This window comes from Papio anubis, chromosome 9 (genome assembly GCF_008728515.1).
Source record: "Papio anubis isolate 15944 chromosome 9, Panubis1.0, whole genome shotgun sequence".
Classification (NCBI taxonomy): Eukaryota; Metazoa; Chordata; class Mammalia; order Primates; family Cercopithecidae; genus Papio; species Papio anubis.
In genome coordinates, this window is record NC_044984.1 from 46,744,994 (window position 1) to 46,769,158 (window position 24,165).

The following is a 24,165-nucleotide window of genomic DNA, read 5'->3' on the forward strand; positions in this document are numbered from 1 at the left end:
TGGGGTCTTAAAATAGCATAAAGGCCCGCGCAAGCACACACACACACATGCATGCACACGCACACACACATTTAGACTATAGTGTCAATTCCCATACCACAGAATGAAGATCAAAAAGGAGGGAGAGTAGAGGGTGGAGCGAGGACTTCAGGGCATCTTCCAGAGCTGAGAGCAGTGAGAGACCAGGCAGGAAACAGGGGTGGCACTCAGTGTGAAGAAGGGGAATGGGGAGGAGAAAACAAGATAGAGCCTGTTTTTGGGTGTGTGTGACAACGTGACAGGGCTAACAGTCATGTCTGGACTGTGTGTTTATGTGTAGCTGGGATCATGAAAGCAAAGGCTATGTTGGTGTGACCAGTTTGGCAAGGGGAAGCTGGATTTCCCTCCTGGACTGTGAACTCCTATGGGCCAAGAACTAAGAACTTTATCCTCATCATTCCCAGGGCCTAGCCCACTGCCTGACACAGACACTAAATACATGTTCCAAGAATAAATAGATGATGGATGGATACATGGATTTGCTAGAACATTAAGTGGTAACCATAAGGACAGTACAATTTCAAAGGGCAAAATTGGAAACGGGCACTGCAAAGTTAGAAGATGTGGCCAATCCACAAGTACGTACTGGATGTTGAGAAGGAAAGGGAAGTGACCGCCACTGTGGTAGGGTTTGGGATCTCTCTGGGGAAGATGAGACGAACACAGAGAGGTAGGCAGAAGGCTTCCCAGAGGAGTCAGGCCCTGAGCTGGTCGAATTACTTGAGCTGATGTTGTAGCCAGGGCTCACAGGCTATGAGGACAAACATGCTCAAACCAGTGGAAGCGAAAAGAGGATTTCCTGGGAAGATAGATGGGAATCTCAGAGAACTCAGCAGTGGAAAATACAGTCAGATCTCATGGGATCTGAGAAGACGCTGGGCTGGTTGTATGTTGGGGACTCCGTTAGAGTGGGCGAGGCCAGAGGGTGTGTGTGCATGGACACATTCCCAGCACACCTGGGGTAAACAATGGGGGTCTCTGGTCTCTCCTTTCCCTGGGCCTCTGCTCCACTCTCCTCTCCTGGCTCACCCTGGCCCAGGGTAGCTTCCAGCTAGTCTCCATTGCCCGCCCCCACCTAAGTAACTCAGTTTTCATAACTCCTTAATTCAAATGCTCATGAGAAAGGACTTGCATCGCTCAGCCAGTTTATTTCTTGCTTTCCCTTGGTTCAATGCCCAGCCCTGGTGCAATCACCTATGGCCAGAGGGCAGACCATGCAAACTCCCCTAGGAGAAGTGGGTGTAGCAGGTGACAGCGACAGACTCTGGTGATCCAGATAGGAAGAAAACTACATGAGGCACTTGGTTGTGTAGTGTGTGTGTGTGAAGGGGTGGATGGGGGAAGCCAGGGCAAAAGAGGAGCTGTCAGGACAGGGGTGAGCCAGGTGACCCCTATGCCTCAGTTCCTTGTCTCTACTATGGGGTGAATACTACTACTCTCATGTGGTTGCTGTGAAGATTGAGTAAATAATCTGTGTCAAGTTCTCAGGAGTCAATGTTCTCTACAGCCTTTAGCAATTGATAAACGACAGTTTCATTCTATCCTCACAACATTTTCCCCAAATTAAAGATTATTATTCCCATGTTACAGATGAGGAACCCAAAGGCCAGAGAAGTTAAGCATGTATATGCAGTCTCTGCATGTATTGTGATGTGCAGGAGAGTTAGACTGGATAGTAAGTTCTCATCACGTAGAGTCCTCACTACAGTTTTGGCTCCGCCCTGGGCAAGTCACGCATCTTTTCTGAGCATCAGATTCTTCATCTGTGAAACAAGGGAGTCCAGCTGAATCATTTCTCAAATCCCCTCTTAGTTTAGAAAGCCATGCTTTTGGCTTGGCCATAGGGAGCCTGTGGATTCTGAAGAAGGCAGATGACAGACAAAATGAAGGAGGCTTTCTTAGAATACAGTTATGTCGCAGGGTGCCTTGTAGACTGGAAGGAGGGTGACCAGGAGGCAGGGAGGTTACAGCACCAGTAGTCCCAGAGATGTGTTGTGTAAGGTTCTGGACTGTAGCATCGCAGGAGGGGACTGGCCAGATAGGCAAAAGCTGTGAGGTCTACAACAAAAGGAAAATGATCAGGAGAGCAATCCTGTTTGGCCACTGGGCATCCCAGATAGATAGAAACTGATGTATTAATCATCAAGGCTGAGGGCACAGGGCCTATTTCCAAGGAGGCACTGGGGGATGGATGGGGTAGGGGGAGGATGAGGTCAGTGTGAGGGTTAAAAGAACGAAAGAAGGCTTGCTTCTAAAAATCATGCAGTTGCCTCTGGAGTAGAAAGTGAGCAATAAAAGCCTGAGAGGGTTTTCTCCAAGTACATCACAGCTCCACATCATCCCATGGGACTGCTAAGCACAGACTACAGGCTGCTGACCACAGCAAGACCCTAACACTGACTCTGGCCTCTGGGCTTCTCGGGCCCAGAGCAATCCCTCTAATTAGCCCCCATCCTCAGCCACCAGGCATATCCCATCCAAGTTCTTTCCATTGCCTAACCTGCCCTCCCTCTGCTTCCCTCACCACCCTGGCTCATTTGTCCCTTCACCAGCTGCTATGGCCCCACCCCTACACCTTCAACCTCCAAATGGTCCCTCTTCTGCTCCCAGCCTGGACTGCTAAGCATTTCCCAAAGAAATGGTAGAGGCTTGTTATGACCTCAACTTTATGTTCTGTAATCCTGCCTGGGCCCCAGTACCACTCTGACAATCCCTTTCTGCTTTTCTATGTTCCTGGACACCACACCCATTCTCCACAGTGGCTTTTTACAAATCCTTACCACCTTCCTCAAGCACATCTACCATCATATGCCACCATGCGCCCTGAGCATACTGTACCAAAACAGAGGGCCTGACTGAGAACATCAGGATGACCCTTCATGCCTATAAACTTTCTCTTGGTTTACCTCATTCCTTCAGGTCTAGCAATCTCCTCCAGGCCAAGGCTAATCATTGTACCTCTGGATCTTTATCCTGTGCTTCTCATCTACCCTGGGTACTGGCTCGATTACTTACTACTTCTTCTTCCTGTATCTTTGAACTCTTCTTGGCTCTTTTACTGCAGTCTAAGCTGCAGTCTTTCTGTTCTTATTAAAGCAACAAAAGGGAGTAAACACTCCCTTCACCTTGTGTATCCTTCTGAAATCCCCTTTTCTTTTTCTCTTGTCCAGTCTGGAAATCTTTATTTTTAAATTGGATTATTTAGTTCATTTACATTTATTGTAATCACAGATATATTTGGATTTATTTTTACCATCTTATTTTCTTCTTTCTATTTATCCCACTTTACCATAGATTCAGTATCACTTGTCTTGAGACCAGAGTGTTTTGGATTTCAGAGTTTTTAAGATTTTGAAATATTTGCATGGTACTCACCTGTTAAGCATTCATAATCCAAAAATAAAAAATCTGAAATGCTGCAATGAGCATTTCCTTTGAGCATCATGTCAGTGCTCAGAAGGTTTCAGATTTTGGAGCATTTTGGATTGTGGATTTTTGGATTAGGAATGCTCAACCTATATTGTCCTTTTTATTTCCTTTATCAGTTCCTTTTGGATTATTTTGTATAATTGTATTTCTTCATTCTCTTAACCTGTAAGTTATACACTCTGTTTCTCTTCTATTAGTGAATACCTGTTAGTAAAGTATGCATGAATTCATACATAACATATATTTTTTATTTAGCCCTTGATCTTTAAAGCCATTTCTTTGAGTATACAATTTTAAGTTGACTGTTATTTTTCTCTTGGGCCTATTTTGGATTTTTGTCTATGTAGATTATTTTTCTTAAAATTTGGTCTGTGAGAATTCCCTGTAGCCTGAATTGAATTTGGGTTCCTCTACAGATGATTTGCTCTTATTTCTTCCACGTACTACCAGGAAGTACAACGGGCCTCAGACCACTTGAATCTAAATAGTGTGTAGTTTTTCAGACCGCCTAGATTGGGTGAATTTTGAATAAAATCACATCATGGAGGCCAGCTTGCCGTTATGAATTCTCAGGGGATATTTTCTCCCATTCTCACTCGGAGCCAAGGTTTTGTTTTTTGTTTTCTTTTGAGACAGAGTCTCACTCTGTCGCCCAGGCTGGAGTGCAGTGGTGCGATCTCAAGAGCCAAGGTTTGAGTCAGACAGTTTTCCTTGCAGTCTCCTGGAAGAGTGAATTATTTATTTTTCTTTTTTCTTTTTCTTTTCTTTTTGAGACAGAGTTGTGCTCTTGTTGCCCAGGCTGGAGTGCAATGGTGTGATTTCGGCTCACTGAAACTTCCACCTCCCAGGTTCAAGTGATTCTCCTGCCTCAGCTTCCCCAGCAGCTGGGACTACAGGCACACGCCACCACGCCTGGTCAATTTTTGTATTTTTTCTTTTTAGTAGAGACGGGGTTTCGTCATGTTGGCCAGGCTGGTGTCGAACTCCTGACCTCAGGTGATCCACCTGCCTTGGCCTCCCACAGTGCTGAGATTGCAGGTGTGAGCCACCGTGCCCAGTCTGAGGAGTGAATTATTTCTAGTACTTCCTTAGATGAAGTGTATTACCCTTTGTGGGTCACAGCTTGTGCACAGGATCTGTTATTAGATACCCCACTTTGGATGAGCTTGAGCTCTGTCTCCTATCCCCTATATCCTGCTTGCCTGTGAAAATCGAAGTTCAAGCTCGCCCGTATGCAAAGGCTCTGAACAGAAAAGCCAGCTTTGGTGATCAGCTTTCCTCTTTGATTTTTAGTTTTTTACTTGAGTATTCACTTTCTTGCTAGTTTACTGAGCATTTTGAGTTGTTTTCAGCAGATTTGCTCAAGGAACCTGGTTTACCATTCCAAAGGAAATCCAAATTTCCCCCTCCCATCATAGCCAAGTTATTTGAAATAATAGATGATACTCAGTGTTTCTAAGCCTTCACTCCCATTTGTAGCCTCCTGAAGTTAGGCCTTCACCCCATCCTCCACTGAGCCTGCTCAGGCAAACGTCACCAATCAGAAGTTACCAAAATCCTAAGAGACTTGTTCCTCATCTTACTTGACCGCTTCTCAACATTACAAACTATGGACCTCTTGAAAGCTTCTATTGCCTTGGTTTCTATTATTCTATTTTTCCCAGGTTCTCTTCCTACTTCCATCACTGTTCCTTCTCTCTTCCTTTTTCCTGGTATTGCTGTATTTCCAGATTCTCTTGCTCCCTTGAGCTGTTTGAATAACTATGATATGCTGCTAACTTCCAAATCCACATCTCTGTGGCTCCAGGTACCTTCAAACTCAGTATGCCTGACAAGGAACTCATTTTTTACACTTTTTAATTTTTTAATTTTTTGGAGACGGAGTCTTTGTTGCCTAGGCTGGAGTGCAGTGGTGCAATCTTGGCTCACTGCAATCTCTGCCTCCTGAGTTCAAGTGATTCTCCCGCCTCAGCCTCCCGAGTAGCTGGGATTATAGGTGCCCACAACCATGCCCAGCTAATTTTTGTATTTTTAGGGGTTTCGCCATGTTGGCCAGGCTGGTCTTGAACTCCTGACCTCAGATGATCCACCTGCCTTGGCCTCCCAAAGTTCTGGGATTACAGGTGCGAGTCACCGTGCCCAGCCAAGGAACTCATTTTCTTTTTCCCAAACCTGCCCATTCTAGTCTGCTGAATGAAACTGCCAGGCAGCTAGTCACCTAAGATTATCCTGGAGTCATATGGTGCCATCCCCTTTCCTCATGTCCTGTATCTAATCAATCTTGTCATTTCTACCTCTTTGAACTCTTGAATCTATTTCTCTTTTCCACCTTCACATTGCGGCTGCCTGGGGTCGGGTCCACCTCCTATCTTGCCCGGGCTACGGGCTTTGCCTCCTCTTTGGTTTCCTTACAACCATTCTTGTCCTCCTCCAGCCAGCCTCTGTAAAAAGTTCAAATTCACTTGGTTCAGCAAAGTGATCTTCCTAAAACACAATATGATCAGATTACAAATATGATCAGTTTAGCCTTTCCTAAAACACAAACATTATCAATTTACACTTAGAGGTCCAAGTGTACTGAAGAGGGTCTCTTATTAGACTCCCGATCCAGTGTGCTCCATTTCCAAGTAGACTTCCATGTCTGCCTAGCTCACCAACATTACCTTTCCACTCTCCACCATCTTCAACCTGCATCTTCCTGGGTGTGCCGCTAGGCTGCTCACGGTTCTAAACGCCAGGCAAAACAGTCTCCTGCCATCTCCTGCCCTCCCGACACAGGCCTATCTGGGGAGGACTCTTTGATCTTCCAAGAATCAGCGTAGCCTGTCTCTTTGTGAAACCTTTCCCAGCTCCTCAGCCTGTCCCCTCACAGCTGAATCATTCATGTCCCCTGAGTGGCCTCCATTGGCTCTTTACAGGCTTGTGTCCTCGCAGAGATAACCTGTTGCTGCTCTTTTTCTCATGCTTTTCTCTATTAGATTTTAAGTTCCATGAAGGCAAGGACTATGACTTATTCACGTCTATATGTCGTGACTGGTATACTGTAGGTACTCAGTAAGTGCTTGTGGCATGGATGAGTGAAGATGAGCTATTGCCTTCTTGGAATGAATGACCCTGCTGCTCAGCAAGGCAAATGATCCCCTAGGTAGTGGTGTTTCTGTGCGTTGTGACCAGCGTGGCAGCTGTCACACTGACTTGTCACTCTAGTCAGTGGGACTAAGGTGTAAGACTTTCTCCTAGAGAAGTGGCTCCTGCTAGCTCTAGGGACTCTCATGACAAAGAGAGCAGAGGGGAAAAGCAGTTCATAGACTATGATGTGGGTCCAGCCCTAAGATTAAGAAGGTTTACAAGGCCGGGCACGGTGACTTATGCCTGTAATCCCAACACTTTGGGAGGCCGAGGCAGGCGGATCATGAGATCAGGAGTTCGAGAGCAGCCTGGCCAATGTGGTGAAACCCTGTCTCTACTAAAAATACAAAAATTAGCCAGGCATGGTGGCATGTGCCTGTAGTCCCAGCTACCTGGGAGGCTGAGGCAGAAGAATTGCTTGAGCCCAGGAGGCGGAGGTTGCGGTGAGCCAAGATCATGCCGCTATACTCCAGCCTGGGTGACACAGCAAGACTCCATCTCAAAAAAAAAAAAAAGAAAAAAGAAAAGAAAAGAAATTTAAAAAAAGAAAAAGAAAAAGAAAAAAAAAGAAAGAAGGCTTATGAAAATGGACACTTACTGAGGCCTTCAGGGAGGGTGAGGAGAGCTAGGAGGAAGCATCCTTGGGCCAGGCTGTGGGAAGGAGCGAAGGGCACAGGTAGGAATTAGGCAGTCTCTATGTAGTGCAGGACCTAAAAGGAAGGTAGACACATCACCTAGGAAAGCTCTAGTTTGGAGATGCCCCAAACTCTCACAAATGGGATGTGAGGCATATGATTCACCCCTCCCCCGCTCCACCTCATGTCCCACCTTCAGCTGGGTCCTGAAGACTAGTCCCCAGAAAAGCAGGAGATGCTATGGTGTTGAAGAAAGCACGGGACCAGTAGGCCGTGGCTTTAATGATGGATTGTATGTGAGCCTGGGTAAATCGCTTACCTTCTCTAAGTCTCAGTTGCTTCATCAGGGCACACTCTGACATGCCTCAACCACTTCCTAGGATTGTAGTGAAGGTCAACTCATAATGATGATGATAGCTATTCTTTTTAGATCACTTCCTATGTGTCAGAGATTATGCTAAACACTTTACCATATTTTATCAATACTAACAACATCTCTATGACATAGAACTATCATTAGCTGCATTTTACAAGATGAGTAAATTGAGGTTTAGCGAGGTAAAGTATCTGCCCAAAGTCCAATGCTATCAAGTGAGCTGATGGAGCTGACAGAGGCGGCATTTCGTCTGTGGAGCCAGCATTCTGGTTCCCTGATCTGTATATTTAGCTGTGTGGCTGACTTTACTGTCTAGGAGTGAAGCAACCACAGGTCCCCTCTGGGACCCCTGGCCTCGCAGCCACAGTGGCAGCACTTAGCGAAGAATAAGGAAAGACACCTCTTTCCCCCTTGGCTTCAGAGATGTGCTCCTGAGGAGTTGGCTTTCCCTTCCTAACTACAGGGGTTGGTGACTGTACTGGGTTGAATAGTGTCCACCCAAAATTCGTAACTACCAGGAACCTGTGAATGTAATCTTACTTGGAAGGAGGATCTTAGCAGATGTAACCAATTAAGATCATTTGTACTCATACTGGATTAGGGTGGGCCCTAATCCAACGACTGGTATCCTTATAAGAAGAGAGAAATGTGGACTGAGATGTAGATGTAGAGGGAAGATAACCATGTGAAGACATGGGGTTATGCTTCCGCAAACCAAACAACACCAAGGATCCTGGGAACCACCAGAAGCTAGAAGAGGCAAGGAAGGATTCTTCCCTAGAGCATTCAGAGAGCACATGGCCCTGCCAACACCATGGTTTCAGATTTCTAGCCTCCAGAACAGTGAGAGAATACATTTGTTATTTTAAGTTACCCAGTTTGGTAGTAGGAAACTAACACAGTAACCTAGCACTGTGTGCACCACAGCTGGGTGGACAGAGCATGGATTGGAAACCACCTAGATGGACTAGGTGGGGTAAGCCTATTTGTGGCAGATGAGGGAGAGGAGAATAAGTTATTTACTCATTCAGCTACACTGACCAACTTGTAGACAATGCCTCCCCATGACTTTATGTGATTGTGTGTACACTGTGTCTGGCGAGTGTGTTTTCAGCTTTATTTTTTCCGGATATGATAATGGGAGTTCTTCACGTTGGTGAAACTTAGAAGGTGAGAATTCCATATAATAAATTGTTCCCCCTACCTCTTGGCTGTCCTTACCACCCCTAGATCTCAGATGGTGAAACTGTGCTTAAAGAGGTTCAAACCTTGCCCAAGTTTTCAGTTAGTAAGAAGCAGAATTCAGATCCAGAATTATCTGACTGCAAAAATTCTGCCCTTTCCATTATATCAAGTTCTTTCTCAAGCTAAAGAAACTGACCTCTTTTCAGAAAGATATGGAGTGATTTGTTTACTTTCTTAAGCATTTTTTCTAGATTTGAAAGTAACATTTATTTGAAAAATATTTAAAAATTATTGAAATGGTAAAATAAAAAGTAAAAAAAAAAAAAGGCAATAACTACTGTTACTACTGGGTAAATATCCTTCCAGTCTTTTTTTCCTATAAATACATATTATCAATACAATTTGAATAATGCTGTGAACAGTTTTGCATTTTGTTTTAATTTAACATTATCTTGTAAGCATTTTCTCATGTCATAAGTTTTTGTAGACAGGATTTTAAATTACTAAATAATGTTTCATCATATGGATGGGCCATAATTTAACATTTTCTATTATTGTCTACTTAGTTTCCACCTTTTTACAATAATAAATATACAAGTTAACATTTTTAATAAACATCTGTCCTCTTATTATTTCTTGAAGACAGGGGATCATACTGGGTAAATGGATATGAATATTCTAAGGCATTTGATGCATAATGACAATTGTTTACCAAAAGGGTTCTACCTACCCGCCCAGTCAGAGTGCCTGACACGGCACCCTTACCCATACTGTCATCAGTAAAGATCTTTGCTGTGTTCTGAAAAGGAGCATGCTGCAATTCCATCACACAGGCTACCGCGTCCAGAGGATAGCATGGGGCAAGATCAAGCAGGGAAACCAGTTAGGAGACCGTGGCGATTATCCCAGGGGACGCGCTGGGGGCTTGCGGCTAGGCGCAGGGATGGAGGAACTGGAACACGCACGGGATTCGTAGAATATTCGACAGGGGCGGGGGATCGACTCTGATAAGATAATTCTGCGTTGCGTGGGGTGCAGGAGAGGGAGGAGACTGCACGTTCGGCTCCGGCCTCCTCCGCGCCGGGCTCGGCACCGATGCGCGAGGTTGGCCGAGGCGTGAGCCCCGCCCACCCCTTTAACAGGGACACTCCCCTTTAAGGCGGGCGCCCGCGCGCGCCCCGGCCCCGCCCTTCGGGGGCGCGCGCGGCGGCCGCGGCGCCGGCTCCGCCGGGAGTGCACGTGCCGGCGCCGGGCGGAGGAGAGGGAGGCGGGAGCCGGGCAGCGGGAGGAGGGGAGGCGCCGGGGGCGCGCGCGCGCGCTGGGCGCTGCTGGGCTGCGGCGGCGGCGGCGGCGGCGGCGGTTACTATGGCGGAGTCGGCCAGAGCCTCCTCCTTCTTCCCCCTTGTTGTCCTCCTGCTCGCCGGCAGCGGCGGGTCCGGGCCCCGGGGGATCCAGGGTGAGTCCTGGGGCGGGGGGCGGGGGCCGGGATGGAGAGGGCTGGGCGAGGGCGAGGCCTCGAGCCGCGGCCGCTGGGCTACAGCGCGCCCCCTCCCCACGCGCACAATATGGCCGGGTGGGGGGCGCGGAGGAGTCGGGGTGACCCCCAGTCAGCTTCCCAGACCTCGGAGGCGCGGCTGCCCTTCGGCTGCGGAGCTCACGCCGGGCCCCTTGGGACCCGAGCCCTGTTCCAGGCGGAACTGGATTCGGGCAGCTCTCGGGGGTCGCGCTCCCAGCGCCCTCATGTTCCATAGAGGGGAGCCCGAGCTTCCAGCCTCAAGATTTGGAGGTCCATGGTTTCTGTCCTTCACCGTGTCCAGGGGCGGGGGGCTTTCTTCCCTCCCTCCAGATGCTCCTGGGGGGCATCTTTCTCCCGCCAAGATTGTGGGGTTCGGGCGGTGGGGTCTTAGCCTCTCCGAGGGATCCTGATGTTGAGAGCCCGCGCACCTCGAGACTGTAGGGGAAGGGGTCTCTAACCTTTCCTTCAGGTCCTGCACTTGGCGTGTTTCTTCCCCTCCCTCCCCTGCCTCCCTAATGTTCTGGGAAAGGGAGTCACATTTCCCCTTCACTCAATCCCTTGAGTTCAGTGGGGCAATCCCCCCCTCCGCCCTCCGGCACACATGCCCCGTGGAGGCTATTTGGAGGAAGTGGGACGAACAGGCCCCTAAACCTTTTTGGAGCCTAGCTTTGGAATCCCTAACCCTATGGAACCGAGTTCCCCAAGGGTTGATCTGAATCTAGGTGTATTTGCTTTCCTCCTCGCTTCCCCTACCCTACCCCGGGGGGCCCGTTCAGTTAATCACTTTGTGGATGCCTTTCAGGTGAAATCTTAGGTGAACGTGTCTCCAACCCCCCAAGATTATTTAAAGATCCCACCACCGGACTGTATCCCCGGCCCTTGGTCAGTACTTATTTACCTTCCTACACGATGCCTCTTCCCAGCCCGCCCACCCTCACACACCCCTTACCTTCCAATTCCCACAGTCTGCGGCTCGCCTTATACCACCCCCACTCTCCCCTCTGTAGAAGCGGGTACCTTTTTGCGGGACACTCCGCTGGCTGTGTTGTTTTTGAGGCTTTGGGGGCTGAGAAGAGCAGATGAAACCCTAAAATATTTCATTTAAGAGAGTCCTGGCGAATGTGTTTTGGCCTTGAGGTAGTAGATGAAGGTTATATTTGGCAGTTATATTGAAGCGATTATTGACCCACAGATGGATCTGGGAGAGATGATCAGGATTGTATTCGCTCCCAATGTACAAAGCCTGCTGCTTTGACTTCTCAGCAGCCCCTAACCTTCCAGCAATGGGAGATCAAGTGTGTTCTGTGGCTCTCTTCTCCCCTAAAAATAATGATTCTCAGGTGGGTTCAGTCGTCTTTAATAAATCAGACAGTCAAGAAAAGACACCATGCCACTTTGGAGTCTCAAAAACAAGTTCATTATCTCCGGCTTTGATATTTGTTCCCAGTGGTGGAGCCTGTGCAGCGGGGTCTTTGTTCACGGGCTAATGCTTCTGCTAAGCACCTCGTGTGTGTTCTTCGGCCTCACTGCTCTGTGGCTGAGGGGTTTGAGAAACATGGTGAAGGTGTATGAACCGAGCTTGACATTTGTGGTGAGATAATGATTTGCATGAATAAGGATGTTCATCGGGCCTTATTAAGGACCATTTTTTGGAATGTGTAACATAATGTTCTCTACTGGGGTAGAAAAAAAAAGGGGGGAGATTGAACCTCTAGGTTTGCCATGTTATTTGTGTATGTATAAATCTTTAAATTCCTCGTATAGGAATTTTTATCCTGCCCCTTATCCAGGATTTTTAACAGTCATTTCCCTGCTGATTTGATGTAGTGTTTGTGGGGTTTTTCTGGTTGTGAGCCTAGTTAAGAATGTTTGATAATCCAATTGGTTCTGATTGGGGCAGAGTTCATTTTTTTGTAATCTTCCTAAAATGGATGTTTGTGGGGGTTAAGGTGGGTGGGTAAAATAGGGAGTTCGTTTCTTTTTTTGGTAAATTGGAAATTAGGTTGTGTGTCCAGCAAACATTCTCCAGGGCCTTTAAACTTCTTGGCCAGACACTACAGTTTTTTCCGGGACACGTCTAGTTGCCAGTAGTGCATGCTATGGAGACCACTGCTGCAAAAGGCTTAAAGTAAAACGTCAGTTCTGGGAAAATAGAGGCTGTGGGATAACAAGAAGTTGATTTTTTCCCCTCCCCTGCATTTCCTATATAGTGCTCCCCTACGTGGGCTGGAGGAGTGACAGAGCCAGGCAGCTCTGATGCCTGAAGATGCCTGGTACTTGGACATGATGTGAGGGCAGTAAGGGATAGGCATTTCTATTAATGAATTAACTAGGACTTAGTAAAAGGCCAGTGATAAGGAGAGTGAGTTTCAGTTAGAAATAGCATCCGTTTGATAGGTGTACATGTTTTAAGGCCTGGCTTTGGAATTTTCACATTTAAAAATGTAAAATTGAGTTAGTAGCAGGAGAACATGACATTCATTTCTTAAGACAAAAGCAACAAGAGAGATATTTGACATTCTCATAGGAACATTTTGAAATTTTGTGAGCGGACTGAAAATCTAATTTCAAGCCAACCCTTGTAATTTTGTTGAGTGGACATGGATTTTAAGTACAGTGGAAGTGCAGTCTTGTAGAGGACCTCTGATTAGTTTTGTTTAAACAGCTCCTGGAACAGATGTGATAAAACATATTAAAATGGCTACTCTGGTTAAAGGTTAAAGCCAGATGGAGGGAGGAGGCTGGTTTTCAGCCCTAGAACTTAGCTCTCTTACAAGTTGTCCTTGAACAAGTAACTTAACCTTTCTGTGACTGGCTCAGTTTTCCCTCTGTAAAATAAGGAAATATTTTGTGTCACTCTTATTGGGACATTTGTGAGTCTGACTTACTGATAGCCAGTTGGCGGGGAGGTATTTTTAGACACGTTTCTGACTTCAGTGAATAAGCAATGCTGGGTTACTTTTTTATCTTATGGAGCAGAAAAACATACTCTGTGATTGATAGACGTACAGCATGTCACAGTGTGGTTAATTTCTTTTTGTGCTTTTTTGTAGACCCCTTTCAGATTTCCTCAAGTTAATTTCTGTCTCTGGCAGGCTCCTACATCGTTGACTAGGCAGCATACCTGTGCTAATCAAAGACAGTCTGGAGGGAGTGACCTGCTTTAGGCTTTATTGGTTTGGCAATGTTTTAATTCTTACGCAACTCTGGGTATGTTTATGGCACTATGTAAATGTTACATAAGAACATGGAGGCTGAGAAGTGGCCAGAATGGTGACTGTGAACACAGGAAGGTTAGACTGAGGACTTTATCCAAAAGGACCTTGGGAATCTGCAATCAGTACAGGAAGAACCTGCACTTTATTTTCCTCTAAGAACCTTTTTAGGTGATTATGTCTTTCAGGTGGACTGCTGTGTTATAAATAGGTTTATTCTCCACCGGTGAGCTAATTGTAACCTTGCTACCAAAATATGAATCAGTAAACGATGAGACGTGCTGCTTCTTCCAGCATGTCCTGTTGAAGCTGCTTGTTGCATTTTGGAACATGAGTTGAATTGGGTTGCAGTCTGTTCTCATAATAACTGAGGAGCACAGGGTGTTGAGGTGGAATGAAATTCTCAGTTCGTGGTGCTTTAGGTCACCTTAATTTTTGAAGGTTAAATACAGAATACTGAAGTGGCTCTTTATAATTTTGAAATCTTTATTGTTTACTGTTCAATTTTTGCTCAGAGTAGCAGTGAACATTAATTCTGGGATCTCGCCTCTTTGTCTTCAGTTCTTGTAAGAGGGTCTTAATCTCGTTTTCCTCTCTGTATTCATAAAAAGGAAATTCTAGAGTCCTTTCTCACCAGTGCTTCTGATGCTGGACATACTGCAGGCAGCCACAGCCCATCAGTTCCACCTGGACTGGGAATGCGGGAACCTTTTAAGTCCAACTTGCATTTCTTTCACTCTGCAGGCACTGCCTCAGGGCCAGGTTCAGATACCTGCTCTGAGTTTCTGTTCTTCTCAGTTTTTCACTCTTATGCATGGTTTAACTTGAGCTTTGGCTTCAGAGGCACCATTTTTGTCCATGTCTTTTCTCTCTCCTCTGTTATGGAGAAATGGTATGCTAAGCAAAAATACGATTTCAGAGAGTATCTTTCTTTCCTTTACTCTGTAGAGTTGCCAGAGTTTGGTTTAGCTGTGACGTTTCCATCCCAGGCAATCTTTATCTGCTCTCTAGGGTTCAGAGACAGTGCCACTTTACGCAACTCTGGGCTTTTTGGTTTTCTTTAGTCTCCACCCAATCTTAAGCCTGCATTTGTCTCCCTAAATATTTTGAATTTAGCATAATGAAAGTAACTGCCTTTCCCTTTAAACCATCACATCACCCCTAATATTTACACAGTTAACATATAGGAGATTTCTTTATTCATTGGGTTGGGTATGTGCCTGGAACAGTTTTTAGCATGGGGATTTAAATAACAACAAGATGAACAAAAGTCCCTAAATCTCTACTACTATGGAACTTGCAATAGCTTAGACTGAAAATAAATAAGTAAACTCAATTAATCAGTCCATGAGTACTGTGAAGAAAATAAAACAGGATGCTCTGCCATAGTGTGCCTGGAGCTGCCATTTCACCTGTCTCTCAGCTTCATTGTTTTATCTGTAAAATGGGGCTAATACAGTCTTGTTACTCGTGGTAGTTCTATAAAGTTGAATTGTAGAACTGAATTACCAAATCTTCAACCATTGCTCCTAGGGGAAATACAGGGTTAGGTTCCTGCAAGCCTCTGGTCACTTTTTCAACCTGTCAATACATAACCTTATTTTATGTGTTTCTTTTTTTTTTTTTTTTTCTTTTTTTGAGACAGGGTGTCGCTCTGTTGCCCAGGTTAGAGTGCAGTGATATGATCTCACTCACTGCAGTTTCTGCCTCCTGGGCTCAAGCAATCCTTCTACCTCAGCCTCCTGAGTAGCTGGGACCTCAAGTGTACACCACCTCACCTGGCTAATTTGTGTATTTATTTACTTTTTGGTAGAGACAGGGTTTCAACATGTTGCCCAGGCTGGTCTTGAACTCCTGGGCTCAAGCAGTCCACTCACCTGGGCCTCGCCTGCTGAGAATGCAGGTATGAGCCACTGAACCTGGCCTGTTTTATGTGTTTCTGTTTAATTTTAATTTTTATTTTTTTGAGACAGTGTCCTGCTCTGTCACCCAGGCTGTATAGTACAACAGTGCATCACAGGTTGGGCACAGTGGCTCATGCCTGTAATGCCAACACTTTGGGAGGCCGAGGCAGGTGGATCATGAGGTCAGGAGTTTGAGACCAGCCTAACATGGTGAAACCCCGTCTCTATTAAAAATACAAAAATTAGCCAGGCGTGGTAGTGTGTATCTGTAATCCCAGCTACTCAGGAGGCTGAGGCAGGAAAATCGCTTGAACCCGGTAGGCAGAGGTTGCAGTGAGCCGAGACTGCGCCACTGCACTCCAGCCTGGGTGACAGAGTGAGACTCCATCTCAAAAAAAAAAAAAAATGCATCATAGTTCACTACAGCCTGGAACTCCTGGGCTCAAGCAGTCCTCCTATGTCAGCCTCCCAAGTGGCTAGGATCACACGCACATGCCACCATACCTGGCCAATTTTTAAATTTTTTGTAGAGATGGGGTCTCACTCATTGCCCAGGCTGGTCTCTTTAATTCCTGGGCTCAAATGATCCTTCTGCCTTGGCCTCCCAAGGGGCTGGGATTACCGACGTGAGATACCATGCCTGGCTTTGTTTCTGTTTAAAGACATCTTATTTAATACGTATTGTTGGTTCATTAACATTGAACTTTACTGACAATAGCACTATTAACTCATGCCTGAACCAAGCTTCTCTAACATGTATTTTCTCCACGAGGCATATCACTATCTTCTTGCGCCTAGGAACACTAGACAGCACTTCAGCACTTCTTGTGGGGGACCATTTTATACAGCAAAATCATCAATGAAAAGCATGACACTAAATATGCTGCAGAAAAGATAACTTGTTTACAGTATGCCAGCTGAAACAAGAAGGCAGGGTTGCCTTGTTTGACCTCAGTTGGGAATGCATGTGGTGGGTGTTTCAAATGTTTCACTATTCTGTGTGTGGCTGTCAGTGAGCAGGAAGGTACCATAAATGTTGATATTGGGGTTACACATAAATTTGCATTAACCGTATTTTGTTAGAACTGTATACAAAAGTGGTAGAAATAAAATTGTAGAATTTCACTGAACCAGAATTTTAATTTTAATACATATAGTTAGAAGTCCCATTTCCAGACTGCAAACTAAACATATGCATGTTGAGTACCTACCATGGTGATCTAGCACGGTGGTCCCCAACCTTTTTGACATCAGGGACTGGTTTCGTGGAAAATAATTTTTCCGCATGGGAAGTGGGGGAGATACGGTTTCGGAATGAAACTATTCCACCTTAGATCATCAGGCACATCAAGCCGAGGTGGGTGGATCACCTGATCAGGAGTTCAAGACCAGCCTGGCCAACATGGTGAAACCCCATCTCTACTGGAAATACAAAACTAGCCAGGCATAGTGGTGGCAGCATATGCCTGTAATCCCAGCTACTCGGGAGGCTGAGGCAGGAGAATCGCTTGAATCCGGGAGGTGGAGGTTACGGTCAGCTGAGATCACGCCACTGCACTCCAGCCTGGGGAGCAGAATGAGACTCCTCAAAAAAAAGAAAAAAAAAAGGATCATCAGGCATGTCAAGCGTGTTAGATTCTCATAAGGTGCATGCAAGCTAGATGGCTCGCATGCGTGGTTCACAGTAGGTTTCCCACTTCTATGAGAATCTAATGCTGCCGCTGATGTGACAGCAGGCAGAGCTCAAGTACATGCCTGCCACTTACCTCCTGCTGTGTGGCCTGGTTCCTAACAGGCTGTGGACCAGTACCAGTCTGTGGCCCCAGGGGTTGCGGACCCCTGATCCAAAGGGTCCTTTGACACGTATTTATTGAGCACTTGTCATATACTAGGCATTATCACAGGTGTTAGGAATACAGCAGTAAACCAAAGGAGAAAAAATTGCCCTCTCTCTGCTTACCTTCGGCCAGGTGAGGTGAACAATAAACAAAAGCATGAAATGTAAGGCAATTGTGCCTACCACAGTCCACCTTCTGCTCCTCCCTCCCCAAAGATTCCCCATCTTTGGTGTCCACACACCTGCTTCAGGTATTCAGTCAAATGCTAGTCTTTGTCGATAGAATTAAGGTCTTAGTCGGTTGACCTTTAGCCGTCTAAAGGAGGTTATCATGGTGGGTCTGTCCTGATTGAACTAGCCCTTTCAAAGCAGAGAGATTTCTCAGCTGATTGCACAAGAGGAAATCAGATGTTCCAGCTGGCTTGGAAGCAAGCAGACATCCATGTTGTGAACTGCCGATCCCAACAGCCACATGGCAAGGAACTGCAGGCAAACTCTAGCAGCTGAGAGTGGTTCCCAGCTGACAGCTAGGAGGAACATGGGGACCTCAGTCCTTCATCTGCAAGGCTATGGATCTTGCCAACAACCAGTAGGCTTGGGAGAGGACCCAATCATAGATGAGAAGGCAGCCCTAACTGGCACTGTCCATGCTGTGCCTGGACTTCTGACCTGTAGGAACTGTGAAATAGTAACTAGGTGGTGGTTTAAAAAATGTATGCATTGGGTGGGGGTGAGTCAAATGGTGATGGTGAAAATAGGTAAAGCAAGAGAGGGGAATAATGAGAAATACCCCAAAACAGTCATGGGGGTACTTGAGACCTGGTGCCCAGCCATCCCATCGCTCACATATAAAAACAAATCCTTTGACCACAGGTGGCTTTCATCTGCCTATAACTTTTTTCTAGATATTTGTGAGTGGAGGGGAGAGGAATTGTGGATGCTTTGGAAATGTTTTTTAGGTGCTTGGGATGTTTGAGGTGAGGAATCTGGGAATTGAAGTATTTTCTGGGTTTGGTTTTTTTTTTTGGGGGGGTAGTAGAGGACTCACCTTGCCCCACATCCTCATATATTGTCTTGGTATATGTTTGCATGTTACCTTTTATACCTGTAGAAGGTAAGATTGAATTGTAATCAGTCAGTGTTCATTTCTGATATCCAGGATGTGCCTAGCATCAAGCTGAATGCTGAGAGGGATCCTGAGGAAAGAGTCTGTCCTTGCCCTTTACAAGTTTAGACACACAGACTGACCGCAGTGGCTCACGCCTATAATCCCAACACTTTGGAGACTGAGGTGTGGGGGATCACTTCAGTCCAGAAGTTTGAGACTAGCCTGGGCAACATAGCGAGACCTCGTCTCTACAAAACATTTTTAAAAATTACACGGGCGTGGTGGCACGTGCCTGTGGTCCCAGCTACTTGGGAGGCTGAGGTGGGAGGATAGCTTGAGCCCAGGAAATTGAGGCTACAGCAAACCATGATTGCACCACTGCACTTCAGCCTGGGTGACAGAGTGAGATCCTGTCTCAAAAGTTTACACACAAATGGACTTTTTTCCTGCTTGTTGGAACTACCACAAACTATGAGGAGTTCAGGTGACAGTTGTAATAAAAGCATCTGATTTGCTGAATGTTTACTATATACTAAAGTATTATGCTAAGCACCTGTGTTGTATCATTTACTCTATGTAGTTATTCTTTGAGGGGCTGGGGCTCTTATTCCCAATTTACAGATGAGAAAACCAGGGCATAGAGAAGTTAAGCAGTGGGTCCAAAGTCTATCCAAGTCCAAAACATGTGGTCTAAATATTGTACTGTACTATAAACTGTGAGTACTGTAAAAGTGACCTTCTAACCAGGCTCTCTGCCTTCAATCTCCTATTTGTTTTCCATCCTACTGCTGGATTTAACTTTGGAAATGCACCCTATCTGTCTGACCTATAGATTTTATGGCTTCTAGGATCAACTCTAGACCTCTTAGCTTAGCATTGCAATCAGTTTCATCTGGTCTTAGTCTTCCTGACTGTTCTTGTCTTTGGCTGGAACCTTGGCATTGTTGTAAATGTCAATTTACTGTGAACCCAATATAGCTAATATTTTTTCACAGCCCTTTGACTTCCCCTTTCTTTTTCTCTGGAATGCTTCTCCCCACTTCTCCTCCTGGCCAAACCCAGTGTCCTCCAGTGTGGACCTTCATCCTCTTGTGTTCTCCGGGTCAGTGATTCCATCCTCTCTGCTTTTCCCCTTGGCCTGTATTGGTAGTTGGAGTTGCACTGTTTATAGTTGTCTTCTCCTCCCACTCTCTATGCCCAAAGAGTTGGTGCGGGGAGCTGGCTTATTCATTATATGGCTTTGGCCTACACAGAGCCTTGCATGTTTTAAGTACTTAATAAGTTTGTTTAATTTAATTCATTCATTTCTTTTCCATCCTCTCAGTAAAATCCTAGGCAAATAATTCCAATTCTGTTTTGCTCTAATTTTATTATCATCTCGTGTATATAGAATTTTAATCCTACTCAAAAAATGCCATGAACATTTGTGAGTTACTTGGAACATCATAATCTCTCTTTCTATCTCACCTCTTTCATCTCTATTTATCCTACGCCTACCCATTTTATTCCAGCCAAATTAACTTGATCTCTCAACCTCATTAGTTTTATTCTCAGTTTGTCTGATTTCTTTTTTCCTTTTTCATTGTCCCAGTTGCCTGAAACAATCATTCCTATCCCTCCTCTCACTCAAAACTGTGACATACACTGTCTCCTCTCCATTTGTCCATATTATAATAAATAGGTCAGGAAGAAAATACCAGAGATAAATATCCTTCCCTGCTCTATTGAGCCAGAAGTATGTTTATTCAGACTCAACAAAGAAAACAGTGGTTTTACATGTTCATCATAAACTGAAACCAAAGGAGAAATGCAATTTCCTGATTGTCTAAATATGACAACTGAGTCTGTACACATAGGTCCCAGGAACATTGGACATACTGCCTCATAATGATGCTCGCTCATTTCAGTTTTACCTTGACATTCTCCTGAGCAGCAGGTGGGCCCTTGCTAGATGTTCAGGTATTTACAGTCAGCCATAAATTAAGTTGCAATGACAGGTCTCCTTAGGATAAACATCAAACGTCTCTTTTGAGTGAGAACAAAGCTTTCATTCTCTAACAGAGACTTAAGGTTGAACTTGTTTAAACAGCTCTCTAGGGCTGGGTTTGTCTCCAAGTAGAATGTCAGAAAGGCAGCTTGTAGAATGGATATAGTGTGGAGCTGGCTTTCCAAACACCTTTCTCTTATGCAAACCCATTCCAAGACTTTTTCCCAGATTGGAATTAAATACCAAGCTTATCAAGTGTCTTATTGTTAAATCTGTGGTTCTCCCCACCCCCCACCGTACAAATAGCTTCCTTTATTAAGTCAGTTATATTTTTTTTGTAAGTGCTTTTTACCAGTACATTTTGTTTTTGTGTTTTTCTATATACCACCATTGGCACCTGTAAAATTTGACTTTATTATGGCTCTTGGGTACTTGAAAGCTTTTTGTTTTAATGTATTTTTAAAATCTAATTCTGATAATTGTAAAAGGTGAAAATGTAACTTGGGTCTTGTTTTCTTTTAACCAAATAGCATGTGATTGCTTTACTGCTGCAAGATTTTTCTATTTAGGCTAGTTAGAACCTTGCTAGTACAGTATCAGTTCCTAGTTATTGCCTTCCCGCCCCCCAAGAAAGCCAAACATTGCCTCTATTTTGTGAACAGTTTAGTGCCAGACATTTTTTAACCTGATTCAGATTTTCATAAACATTTTGGCAGTTGTCTAGATCAGTAGCTATCAACAGTTGTCTTTCTTTTTAAGACAGTGGAACTCTTAAAAATGAAAACGTAGAAATGTATATGAAGTTATAAAGTGAGTAAAAGCTGAGCAACTCTGGCAGAGGCCCCCTCTGCCCCTGAAATTATTAGGCTGAGATCTGTTGAGTGACATTTATTGGGCACAGTGCTATTTGCCAGGTGCTGTACTAGACACTGGTGAGAAACTGGTGAAAAGGACACTGGTTTCCTCTTTGTGAGTTCAGAGATTCCTGGACATGGTGGAGAGTCTAGAGATTCAGGAAGAAGACAGTTTGAAAAACACTGTAAGGTTTTTGTTTTTGTTATTGAGATTATATTGTGTATGTTGTTTGGCAAATAGGGATATATGGTAGTAGTTTTAAATTGTGGCAAAATACGTGTAACAGAAAATGTACTATTTTAATTGTACAATTCAGTAGTGTTAAGTACCTTCATAATGTCGTGCAAACCATCACCCCTAATTTTAAAGTTTAATATTTATTTAATTTTTATTTATTTATTTATTTTTGAGATGAAGTCTTGCTCCGTCACCCAGGCTGGAGTGCCATAGCTGATCTCAGCTCACTGCAACCTCTGCCTCCCAGGTTCAAGCAATTCTCCTGTCTCAGCCTTCTGAGTAGCTGGGATTACAGACATGCACCACCACGCCCAGTTAATTTTTTGTATTTTTAGTAGAGATGGGGTTTCGCCATATTGGCCAGACTGGTCTCAAACTCCCGACTATAAGTAATCCACCCACCTCAGCCTCCCTATGTGCTGGGATTATAGGCATGAGCCACCACGCCCATATGGAATCTTAATATGTGGCTTCTTTCATGTAATATAATGCTTTCAAGTTTCATCTATATTATAGCATGTATCAATAGTTTCTTTTTATGGCTGAATAATATTCCATAATAAATATACCACATTTTGTTCATTCATCGTTTGATGGACATGTGGATGGTTTCCACCTTTTGGCTATTGTGAATAGTACTGTTGAGAATAATTCATGTACAAGTTTGTGTTTAAACATTTGTTTCAGTTATTTTGTGCGTATGCCTTAGAGTAGAATTGCTGGGTTATAGGGTAGTTCTAGGTTTAACTTAATAAGGAAACATCAAACTGTTTTCCACAGCAGTTGTACCCTTTTATGTCCCAGCAATGCACGAAGGGTTCCAGTTTCTCTAAATCTTCACCAACACTTATTAAATTTCTTTTTCATATTCTTATGGCCTTCCTAGTGGATATGAAGTGGTGTCTCATTATGGTTTTGGTTTTCATTTGAATTTGCAATACATTAGAGTCGATGTTGAACATCTTTTCATGTGTTTGCAGGCCATTTGTATATCTTCGGAGAAATGTCTGGTTCAGGTCTTTTGTCCAGTTTTGTTGGTTTTTTAAAAATTATTATGTTTTTTAGAGAACGGGTCTTTCTCTGTCACCCAGGCTGGAGTGCAATGGTGTATTCATAGCTCATCGCAGCCTTGAACTCCTGGGCTTAAATGATCTTCTTGCCTCAGACTCCTAAATAGTTGGGACCTCAGGCATGCACCACCATGCATGGCTCCTGTTCAGTTTTTAATCTGGTTGTTGTTGAGTTTGAAAAGTTCTTTATATATTCTGGATTCTAGGCCATTTTCAGATATAAGATTTGCATATATTTTCTCCTGTCCATTTTCTTTTTACTCTTTTGATATTGCCCTTTGTACACAAAGGTTTTTAATTTTGATGAAGTCCAGTTTATCCATTTTACTTTTGTTGCTTGTGCTTTGGTGTCATATCTGACAGACCATTGCCAAATCCAAGGTCATGATGTTTTACCCCTCTTCCGAGTTTTAGATATTTTAAGTTTTAGCTGATACATTTAGGTCTTTGATCTATTTTGAGTTAATTTTTGCACGTGGTGTTAGGTAAGGGTCTGACTTCATTCTTTTGCATGTGGTTATCCATTTGTTCATCACCATTTTTTGAAGAGACTTTTCCTTTCCCCTGTATGTTCTAAGCACTCTTGTTGAAAATCAGTTAACCATAGATGTATGGGTTTATTTCTGGATTCTCAATTCTGTTCTGTTGATTTGTGTGTCTATACTTAGCACCATTCTGTTTGATAACTGTAGCTTTGTTGTAAGCTTGAAATCAAGAAGTATGAGTCCTCCAACTTTGTTATTTTTTTTCTCCCAAGATTGAACTATTCAGGGTCACTTGCAATTCCATATGAATTTTGGGATCGGCTTTTTCATTTCCGGAAAAAAAAAAAAAAAAAAAGGCCACTGAGATTCTGAAAGGGATTGCATTGAGTCTCATCTGATGTATATAATTTACATATAGGCCACTGAGATTCTGATAGGGATTGTATTGACTCTCATCTGATGTATATAATTTACATATAATATGTGATCATATATTCACATTTTTAGTGTAATTTAATTTATGTTGGTGGACAAGTTCAGTTCTCAGTTTTTCAGTATCAATTTGCAAAAAAAAATTCCTCTTGAAAAATAGTATGCCTAAGAAACCCTGAAGGAATATACATCAAACATGTAGTAGTAATTGTCTCTGGGGCAGGAATTAAAGGGGCGCTCAACCTCTACATTGTATATTTCTGTAGTGGTTGAAATTCTTGTTAAACAAGGAAACACGGGTTAGTTACTTTGGCAAGCAGGGAAAAAAAGGTAGTAAAAATAAAATATATTTTTAAAAAACCTGATATATGATATTCATAATAGCACAACTAACATTTATAGTTTTGGACCCCCCTACCAAGTAGAATTCCTCAAAATGAAATATTGGAATTGAAATGCTTAGTAGCAAGTAAGAGCTTTTGATGTATTTGATTCAGTGTCAGCACCTGGGTGGGAGGACAACCAGTAGGTTGGAGATATTAGAGTACAGACCTGTGGGGAGGATGCGGCCACATTAAAGCACAATGGGAGGTAGAAGCTTTACTAGATAAAAACAGTACCATGTGACATCACTCAGGGTCCTTTCCTTATGTGGATGGTATAGTTGGGCTAGGAGAGATATGATGCAGACCACCTGACTGGGATAATGAGCTTGGAGAAACCACA

General features: G+C 44.1%; 1 protein-coding gene and 1 long non-coding RNA gene across 4 annotated transcripts in view; one reads left to right on the forward strand and one right to left on the reverse strand.

Annotated features, from left to right (window-relative positions):
• Window positions 1-1,548: 1,548 nt before the first annotated feature.
• Window positions 1,549-9,755, reverse strand: LOC103875758. Its single transcript, XR_634690.4, has 3 exons — window positions 9,524-9,755; window positions 7,196-7,307; window positions 1,549-2,097 (listed from the first exon to the last, which is right to left on the reverse strand). It is a non-coding gene; the product is annotated as an uncharacterized LOC103875758 (long non-coding RNA).
• A 308-nt stretch (window positions 9,756-10,063) lies between these two features.
• The window catches only part of ACVR1B (activin A receptor type 1B), a 45,105-nt gene continuing 31,003 nt past the window's right edge, over window positions 10,064-24,165 (forward strand). For 2 of the 3 annotated variants that reach the window (XM_003906395.3, XM_009180766.2), the window contains exon 1: window positions 10,064-10,249. In XM_003906395.3, coding sequence (XP_003906444.1) covers window positions 10,159-10,249 — 91 coding nt within the window. In that variant the 5' untranslated portion in view covers window positions 10,064-10,158. Of the gene's footprint in view, window positions 10,250-10,417; window positions 10,580-11,111; window positions 11,192-24,165 lie in introns of those variants that run through there. The other variant, XM_021922378.2, reaches the window with a different exon arrangement.